Here is a 10,535-nt window from a genome sequence, read left to right on the forward strand (position 1 = left end):
AAAAAAAAAAAAAAAAGTATCAAGTTTTTTAATTTCTGAATGAATTCTAATAATGTAACACTACTAAGTTATTGATATTACTAAGTTTATTGATAAAGAACATGGAACGCTAATGCTTAAATAAACATTATTACATTTGCCATTAACATGTCTAAATACATGTGCGGCCCTTCGTTAGCCAACCTGCTGTGCAAGTGGCCCTTCACTCAAAAAGGTTGTGCACCCCTAGTCTACACTATGTTTTGACTTTTATCATATGCTTCATTTTAGTACCGAAACGATTATATGACTGCTTGTGAGACATTAATTATGGTTTTTTATCTCGTTGTTTTAACTTAATTTATATAAAGCATAAACTTATACATTAACTACAGTTTAATTTCATCTCTGAAAACCTTTCTTGCACATGTGTCAGGTATATTTATATGATTTCATCAAACTAGAGATGAGGCCAGGATAGCGTGGTCAGTAGAGCGCTGGACACATGTCGAAGAGTTCGATCCCAGCCGGCCGAAGACTCCCTGTGGCGTAAACGGTGACTGATCAGTGCTTTCACTACAATGCGAGAATCTCACATATTTTTTTTTCTTTTCTCGCATTAAAAAATGATTAACGCGAGAAGTTTGCGCACTCTATTAATGAATTTCACAATGCTCGAATCTTGCGAATTTCAGAAAAAATTTAGTCTTCCGCAATTTTGAATGAAATCTGTTTACCTTTTCTTCCTTGATCTTTCATTATTTTCAACATCGGTCCTTGTTATTTAGCTTCACTATTTACCAGTATTGTTCAGAACCGGTGAGAACAGCAGAGCACCACCCCCACCTCTCGAACCCTCTTCAGAACACATTTCTCTGCAACCACATGTTCACCATAGGTAAGGTTTCTTCATGTAAGACGTTTAACTATTTTGTGCATGAATGTAAGATGGATAAATACCTTGCAAAGGCAACAAATGAAAATGAAACAAATGTCGGTAGAAATGGCCAAAACGAAACAAATACGATATTCAATGGATACGGATAAAATATTAGTATAAAGTATGAACATGGAAATAACTTCAACAAACTTCATTATTCTATAGCAGAAATAATTGAAAAGTCTATGCTGGCAAATGTATAGGATAGGAAGGTGTGTGCACAATGCTACAAATTTAATATTTATTATTTTTTTTTGTGGTATGCCTGTTTAGGCAGTGGGGGTGGGATTGTTCCTGTTTTTCAGTGGTGCCATCTATGGGCAGGAATTTGACTTCTGCCACGCCATTCACACAACCACAACCCGTTTATAGGGTGGGACACATTCACACACAAAGGAGAAAGGACATAGAACACACAGAGAGAGAAAGAACCCGGGATTCGAACCCAGGACCTTTCTGATGCAAGGACAGTTCCCTGCCCCCTACACAGGCCGGTCGGCACAAATTTAGTGATTCCGAATAGTTCAGCATCTGTTGCAAGGTCATTTAGCACAAAAAACAGAATTAAAACAAAATATCGTAACAGATTGATTGATAAGCATTTGAGCAACCTAATGAGAAAATAGAGAAAGAACATTTTCCGTATGATGATGCCACATAAATATTCAATGCTTTAAAAATTAGAAGATGTTAAAAATGTATTATAATTAAAGAAATAATTTTTTTTTCCAAGTCTATTCGTGTTTTTTAATTTCTAGAAATCTTACTTAACTTTTTGAAATCTCACCCTGTTTTTGAGAAAGGGTGAGAAATTCTCCCCCCTTTTTTTCTGTATTAAAAACACTGACTGATGCACATTAAATCTGTCGAGTAGCAAGTCCTCCATGTTCCTATATTATCAATTTGAAATTTTGCTGAAACCAGCCGTTATTGAACATTTATTTCTCAAACGAGAATAGAAAAATCGCAAGCATTTCTTTCTCTTCTCACGCACGTGAAAGGCATCTTTTTAATATAATTCTGCAGAAAAAAGAATCTTTCTAAAATTTTGCAGAAATGAAAACCAAAATTATTTACTTCCCAAAAGAGAAATATTTCTGCTAGAACTCAGAACATTCTGTGACAATGGCGCAGTGTTGTGGCGCTTCTGCCATGGGACATACCTACTTAGTTAAATCAAGCAACATTTTAACTTTATTAAATACGTTAAATTTCCTGAAAAAATTTGCATTTTTTCTATGACGATGTTTATCACCAAACTTTGCATAAATTTTTATTAGAATCGGGGGCTTAATTTCGATTTTAAAACAAATAATACTATTAAAATCATGTTTTCGATGAAATGTCATTTTTTGAACCACTGTGACAGAATTTTTACAGCTCTCAGCAAAAAACATCTCACACTAATATCTTTCTGCAATAAGCATTTAACACCAGCAAATATACAAATTACTATATAATAAAGTAAAAAAAAAAGTATTATTTAGAAAGAAAAAAGCTAATAGCTAAAATTGATTTCTGTAATTTTTTTAATTTCGATTTTAAAATAAATAATTCTATTAAAATCTTGTTTTCGATGAAATGACATTTTTTGAACCACTGTGACAGAATTTTTACAGCTCTCAGCAAAAAACATCTCACACTAATATCTTTCTGCAATAAGCATTTAACACCAGCAAATATACAAATTACTAATTTAAAGTAAAAAAAAAAGTATTATTTAGAAAGAAAAAAACTTTTTGCATAAAGTAAAATTGCATGTAATTTTTTTAATTGAATATTGAATTCTAATATTATGGGTAATAATATTATGGTAATAATTTAATTCTAATATTATAGGTAATATTCTTATTTTTGTAGGAGGGAAATCAGTAATTATTTCATTTTTCAAAAATTTTATCATTTAAAAATAACTATTTAAAATTCCTGAAATCTGTAGTAATAACTATCGAAAAAAAGATCGACGGGGAAATCACGCGAATCTGAGGTTACTAAATGCATGTTTGGTTTTGAGATTTGGTAGTTATAATAAATAATATTGTATTAAAAATATCTGATTTGAAAACTAAGTGGATATAGAAATAGAATAGAAAAAATTAAATATTCCAATGTGAAATTGAATTTTCCATCTTGCCAGAAATATATGGGGTACATCAACCATGTGAAAATCAATATCAATCGCTGCCGAAAATACAAACGAAACATTTCAACATGGATTTCTGTCAGCATAAATTGAACCCGTAGAAATAATATCAACTCAGCTAAACGGAATTTTTAAATTCCTGTGGAATTCATTGGCACTAGCAATAAAAAGGATGAAATCATCACATAAAAGTATACATGATATAAAATAAGTGATTTGAGTTTCAAGTGTAATATAATTGTATAACACAAACATCCGTATTTGATTTGTTTTAAATATGAAAATTCATAGCAATAACTGAGGAAAGAATGATTGAAATCCAACGGAATATGTCAAAGAGAGAAAAATATTATTTTGTTACAAATCAGAAATTGTAATAAAATACCCACTTACATTCAAATTCTATTAAAATGTAAAATAAGATATTCTTTAAAAAAAATTATAAAAAACATGATTTTTAGAGAGAACTATCTTTTAAGCTTTCATGATTTAAAATTTATTTTCCTTCATATAATTAAAATTTCAGCTGAAGCCTGTCATTATCAAATTGTTTTTAATTCTCATGCACGAAAAATCAGTAGAATCAGTCCCCTCTGTTGTGCAAGAAAGCCTGTGATCTGCGGCAGAATAATCGCCAAGCCATGGCATCCTCCGGACAGCTGCCCGCTAGAAACTTTAAAAAAACATCACAGAAAGGGACCAGTTCGAAAGGTATAACTCGTAGCCACCCCTCGGCAAACATCTAGTTGTTTTTTTGTTTCTAAATTTTGAAAGATTAAAATCAATTCGGCACCTTGGCGACCGTAGTTGATGCGACAGATCACAATACGAAATATCCCAACCATATTAGTCCCACACATCGAAAAACACGGGATATTTCCCTATCGTTATCTGTCGCGCCAACTACTACCGCGAAGGTGCCAAATAAATTTCAAACTTGGATAGTTTTTTTTAAAAAAAATATGTAGATGTTTGCCTCGCGGGTGGCTATGAGTTACACTCTTCGAGTTAGCCCCGTTCTGTGATTTTTTTTTTAGTTTCTCGCGGGCACTGCCCAGAAGTTCCAAGACTTGGCGATTATTCTACCACAGATCTAGATATTGAAATTTCCCCGAAAAACATACGAACTCAACCTAAACTTTATATTTTAATATTAAATAAACAAGCTACTTCAGTTGTCATTAAAATGTTTGCCCTGCACCATGAACGTAGCTACTGGATATATTCCATTAATTGAATTAATATTGATACGTTTATTGAAACAGTATTAAATACTTTTGTCTTTACAACGTACTAAAAAAATTTTTGATACAATTTAAGTCGATCGCCTGAAAATCACCATAAATATTTAGTCTAACAGAACAATTGAGTGCAGTATTCCGCTACCAACGAGCATTTGCAATATTAATACAAATACGACTATATAAAAAAAAACACGAAGTATAAATAAAACCTTACATGCTTAAAAACAATTCTATTTTCTTCAAGTCTACGACGAGTTACGACAAGTCTATATTAAACTTACCTTAGCTTTATTTTCGTCTCGCCCGTTACAGGAAGCCATAGCCATTCGCAGAACGGGAAAAGTATATATTACGAAACACTTAGATAGAATTACAATTATCTCCGGTAAGATATATTTAAGTACGTTGATAAAGCAAAAATATATACTTCTTTTTATTTTCGATTGTGCGATGCGGCAATGCAATTAATTTTTCGTAAAAAACAAGTAAAACTGCTTATTTTTGTTACGATAAAGACCAGTCTAGACAGTCAAAGCCATAATTATTATTGTTATTATAAGATGATATAGTTAAAACCTGATAAATTAAATATAGCTTCCTAGGACTTGCTGTTTTAGGTGAAAGATGCTTCACGCCCAAATCAAATGGATTTTTTTCATTAAAAAAAGTTTATGAATTTTAAAAAATAAGCTTCAAATGTTAATTATTACCAATTTTAAAGCACATTTTTGTATCGATTAAGCATAGTATTTAAATTGTTATCTTGAAACTGTCTTTGCTTTGATTGGCTGAAGATTTTTTTGATGCAAATAATATCTTTATTTGCTGCATCTCTTGAAATCGTTGTTAATATTTGATCTTGAATAATGGAATCTGTTGTATTTGATGCCTGAATCTAACATGCATCATGAGTACATTTGTCAGGTTTCACATTACATTTGTTCTTAAGGGAAGAAAAGAACTAAATTATGAGAAAAAACTATACAAATTTAGATAGATACAATAAATGTAGGGTTAAGGTGTGGTCACATGACGTCCAATAGCCAATGAGCACGTACTTCGGTCTAACCTCTTCCTAATGCTCGAAAGCAGAGTCTCGTACTTCATCGTAGCCATTGCTCGCGTCGCGAAACTGGTGTAGAACTCTATTTGTAATCCGTTATAATTGTGTTAATGGTTTATCATCAAAATATATAGAAGTTCATGAAAAAATATTCAAATCTTTAACTAGAGGTAATATGCTCTATTTTTAATCAAAACAACACATATATTATACATTTTATCCTTTACATTTAGCGGTAAGCGAAGTGACAATCCCTACAATATTAATGTTCTCTCCTCTGTTTCACCTAAAAATAACTTAAAATCCTGTTTTATTCTCACATTAGTGTCATTTTCATGCGATTAGTTGGTTATAACTGTATTTTTCTGATGTGAGTAATATTAATTCACTGTATATATGTATACTGCAATGATACTTATTTGACAACAACAAAATATTATAAATATAAAAAAAGAAGTTTCTTTTTGTAGTTGCAGGGATTATAAAGTACATAATCATTTGAACTGACTTCTAGCAAATATAATGTATGAAGTTGACTGTTTTATCATGTTATATTTTTAATGCCTGTCGGTAGGGACAGCGAAAAAATGGCGCTGACTCTTCACGTTAAAGTGTCTAGAATGAGATGGCGCTGCGCAAAATCCGTTAAAAACAAAGCATTTGGCGTGATTGTATTGCCGGCCAAACATAATCCTCGCAATAGTCCGTCCCTATTAAACTTGTTTTGTGTATTCCTATCTTACTGCTCACAAGATTCTTTCAAGTCGTTACCTATTTTTGTGTATTATCAATTTATTATGTATAAGAGATCATTAATATCAAATTATTTTAACCACTTAGTGCTTGATGATAATAGCTAATTTGCATGATGCTTAATTAAGCGCTTTATGGCCGTGTCACATTCATCGAAAAAATATTACTATTTGTATGTAAGTTTATCTTACTATATATCAATGTAAATGTTATTAAAATTGATTTTTTTTAAAATCAAAACTTGCAAGCGTTTCCTAATCGATTTAACCTTCATATTATGTTCATTTACTTCTCAATTTATAGTATTTAACATAGTGTCTTAGAATTTTATCATGCTTTTTTAAAGTAAATAACTATGATATAGTGATAATTTCTATTCTTATTACCTTCTAACATCATAGTAAAATAAGATGAATATCAATCTTTCTTCAATATTAAAATTGGAAAAACTTCCATATAACGTAAAATAATCATAACATACTTTTTTGTGAAAACTAGTTATTCATTGGAACCTGCATCTAGTAATCTTATTAAAGTATAATTAATCTTGATTATGAAAATCTTGATCTTAACCTACAGTGAGGATCATATAAACAAAAGAATTCTTTTCAAATTTTGAAGCATTTCAAGTCCTTAACTTATAAGTTATAAACATCACTTGACTGCTAATTTTTAGAGTGAACCAGTTTTCTTATAATGTTTCGATTTTTTAACAAATTCTGATTTTTTTACTGATAGTAGTATTAGTATTTAAAATAACTTAAAGAAAAATACTACAAGGGATCTTAAATATTTGAGGATGTTTCTCTAGTTCAAAGTTGTAGAATTGTGAACTTCTTTAGTCAGATTCCAACTTTTATTCTTATAAGGTTATTGAATACTGGTTCCATATGAACACATTAATTTCAGTACACATGTTTGTCGTCCATTAAAGCTGGTTTTAAGATAACATGCATCATAAAGAAGGATAAAATTAAAGGTATTGACCATTGATCAAATAAAAGGCAACTATTTGATACATAAGTAAATTAGAAGAAATTATTTCAATTGTTTAAATCATTTGTGTAAAGTATTAAACTTATATATTTTTAAAATTAGCATAATCCATATCCAGGGGTCTGTCCACGTTGAATTTACTACAGTTTAGCGGTACCTTCACAAATTCAATTTTAGGAAAAACGGTAGTTTCACAAATTCAACTTTAGGAAAAACTAAAGTTTCACAAAGTACTTTTTCTTAGGATTTTATTTTTGTATCCTTAAGAAACGATAAATCTATATTTTTACTATGTTTTTGTGTTGATTTTTTAATANCAAGTAGTTAAGTTCATTAACTGGTCAAAATTGCTAACTGGTTTGCTAGTTTTACCAAGGTATATTGAGGATACGAAACTGTAGAAGTTAGAAAATTATTATTGGACCAGAAGCAGAAATTGCCTAAAACTTTGATGTACATTGCAGAACAATTTGTATCTTGAATAAGTGACAGTATTTTCTTGAGAACCCCCCTGCCTCGCCCACCTGCCTTCTGTAGTCTTACAGAACAATCCCCAACCCTAATCTCATGCATTCTTCTGTAGACCATAATGACCTGAAACAGACCATAATGACCTCTCTAGCAATGAATAGATAAGGATAGGACACTTTCCCATTGGCTTTTGTAACTATAGGAATGTCCGAACTGGTCTTCTGGTCACAACTAGAAACACCTGCTGATACGAACTTCAGTAAAATATCTGCACGTGAGCGTAATAGAGTTGCTTACTTTGAATCCAAGCATATTATTTACCAGCAAATGTTTGTGTTTGCAAATGGCACCATCTGGGCACTTGTCCCTTCGAAAGATTTGTAAGGCAGCGAAAGATATAGTTATTTTAATGTTCGGATTTTCATATCATATGCATTTTATTAATAATTCATCATCATCGTCTTTATTAAAAATAAAAAAAATCAAGAATGTTTGCCTTAGTTTAAAAAATAATGAAGTGTATCTGTGTATGACCCTGTAATTTATTAAATGAAAATATAGTATTGTAATGTAAAGTTGACTTTTTTCACTGTGAAATGCTTGCAGAACATTTGAAAATATTCTGCTTATGGGATTGGATTATAGGTAACAGACTGTGCAAAACAAAAAAATAATTGATGAAAAGTTATACCATTTTTCCAAAGGTGCTATTAGATATAGCATTTTAGAGTGACTGAAATTTTCTAATTTTAATCTAATTTTTCCCTGCAAATTTTGTGTACTGAAAGATGTGTGATACTATGATACTAATATTTTAAAGTTATAATTAATTTCTTATTACTTACATTTGTTCTTTTGCTCAAAATCAAGTAATTTTAAACTTTTTGCCACTTATATTTATTTTTATTTAATTATGTTAAAATAATGGCAGAGTGTGAAGCTTGCTGGTTGTTGTGTAATCATCAATTAATACTATGTTATACTTTACCAGTATTAATCTTGGATAAAGTTACAATTAATCTTGGATAATTGTGACAATTTTCATTCTATTATACCTTATGTATCAAATGAATTTATTAATAATCTTCATCTTTTTTTTCTTCTTTTTAGGTTTAATGGATATAATTAATAGATTCTTTTGAACTCCTCATGTCTAATGAAGCATGGGTGCAATTCAAAATGAGAATGACAACAGAAATGTAAAAATTTTAGGATTTCAAAATTATTTTTTTTAATGTTTTAAGGTTTATATTGATCTTTTTAAATTTTAACAGAGTAACAGCAGTAACATGATGCCAAAATACGAAGAACCAATTGTGGAGCCTGTTAACGGTGTGGTGCAGCCTCCTTTCATCCCACCATCCAATAAACCACACCGAAATACTAATCAATTGCATTATCTAGCCAAAAATGTAATGAAAGTTGTAATGAAGCACCAGTTTGCCTGGCCGTTTTACCAACCTGTGGATGCTGTCAAGTTAAATATACCTGTAAGTTATATTTTCTTGAAATTGATAGTTGTAGTTTTATGCTGATTAACTTTCTTTTGTGTTCTAAATTGGTTCACATTTGATTCTTGTAATTAAATTATTTTTGATTTGAATTTAGAAAAATCTCTCAATATAAACTTCATTGATGGTGACAAAGAAAGATATTGGTAGGTCATTAATATTATGCCGGTCATAGTCTGATAGTGTATATTAGGCTGCTATAATCTTCAGGGCAGCTGGGGCAGAAAGGATTGCAATAACAATTGAGCTGCTTCATTGCCAATTCCAATCAGTTCCTCCAAATCCTAATACACTTCATTTGGAATAGAAACTATTAGCTGGAATTCTAGAACAACTGTTCCAATTATGTATTTACTATAGAACCGTAAATTATCAACCTTCCTTTGACGGAATGTAGAATGGATGGGTGATCGTGTAAAGCTAAGGGTGGTGGCGCTAGTGGTAAAATTGCTCTTTTAAGACCTCCGGGTTACTGCTTCCGATATATTTTTCCACCGCAGATTGAAAAAACGCGCCATCATATTATTGCATCATATCTTTTGCAGTATTTCACATGTACCGAGTTCTTTCTTTCAGCCTTTAAACTTCAGCATTATCATATTAATATTATAATCTTTAGAATATTTTCTAATTAGGCTAACTTAAAAAGATATTTTTGGCGACATTTTATTCAAATGTATCCAAATAAGGGATAAAATACAAAACATGGCAAACCTTAAGAATTATTCACAATGAGATATTAACTTTCCAGAATTTTTTTTGGCCTTACGACTTCTGAGAATCAATACATTTCTGAAAGCTCTTATGAATGGTACATATATGTTTAGATTTGAACCCAAATTGCAATAACAAAACTGCGTAGAATATTAGGCTTGTTCATACATCGCCTCGTACTCATAACATAAGCGGAGGGATACACCGGAAATTTTCTAAATTTCTTCCGGTTTAAGGACGCTTGTTATTGTTTACATTAGACCACCCATCCATAACGTACCGTAAACCAGGGCAAGTCTACCCATTTTTTTAGTTTGTTAACTTTCGAGTGGTCAAACTTTTGTAAATATTAAAGAAAAAAGGCTTTTGTTTCGGAATCGCTATTTATCCTTCTTTAAAGCTGTGAAATCGATTTTAGAAAATATTAACAGTTACGGTGTTACTGTATATTTTTATAGAACAATCTGACAAATCTCTCGTATGGGGCGAGTCTACCCATTCTACTAAAATGAATGTTAACATTGTAAATAATCAAATTTTACTACTAAATTGTTATTTTAATTACTATATAGGATATTTATGAAGTAAAATTCATAACTTTATTATATATTCCATTTTTTTTATTCATAAAATAACATAAATTGAGTATTTGATCGATTATCACATTTTGATCACAGTTTTGTTTTTATAATCATTAACATTATAAAATAACATTTTTTTC

At 30.7% G+C, this 10,535-nt stretch overlaps 2 protein-coding genes across 7 annotated transcripts in view; one reads left to right on the plus strand and one right to left on the minus strand.

The window, feature by feature from the left end:
- LOC107455599 (WD repeat-containing protein wds) overlaps positions 1–5,041 on the minus strand; it is a 29,376-nt gene extending 24,335 nt beyond the window's left edge. The window contains exon 1 of the mRNA XM_016073222.3: positions 4,588–5,041. Within this exon, the coding sequence (XP_015928708.1) occupies positions 4,588–4,632 (45 nt within the window). The 5' untranslated portion in view covers positions 4,633–5,041. The remainder of the gene's footprint in view (positions 1–4,587) is intronic.
- A 22-nt stretch (positions 5,042–5,063) lies between these two features.
- LOC107455597 (female sterile (1) homeotic) overlaps positions 5,064–10,535 on the plus strand; it is a 37,568-nt gene continuing 32,096 nt past the window's right edge. For 2 of the 6 annotated variants that reach the window (XM_043042685.2, XM_071179777.1), the window contains exons 1-3: positions 5,064–5,539; positions 8,700–8,788; positions 8,864–9,079. In XM_043042685.2, the coding sequence (XP_042898619.1) occupies positions 8,753–8,788; positions 8,864–9,079 (252 nt within the window). In that variant the 5' untranslated portion in view covers positions 5,064–5,539; positions 8,700–8,752. Of the gene's footprint in view, positions 5,540–5,681; positions 6,299–8,699; positions 8,789–8,863; positions 9,080–10,535 lie in introns of those variants that run through there. The other 4 variants (XM_043042699.2, XM_043042695.2, XM_043042691.2 and 1 more) reach the window with 4 other exon arrangements.

Source organism: Parasteatoda tepidariorum, chromosome 4 (assembly GCF_043381705.1).
Source record: "Parasteatoda tepidariorum isolate YZ-2023 chromosome 4, CAS_Ptep_4.0, whole genome shotgun sequence".
Lineage (NCBI taxonomy): Eukaryota > Metazoa > Arthropoda > Arachnida > Araneae > Theridiidae > Parasteatoda > Parasteatoda tepidariorum.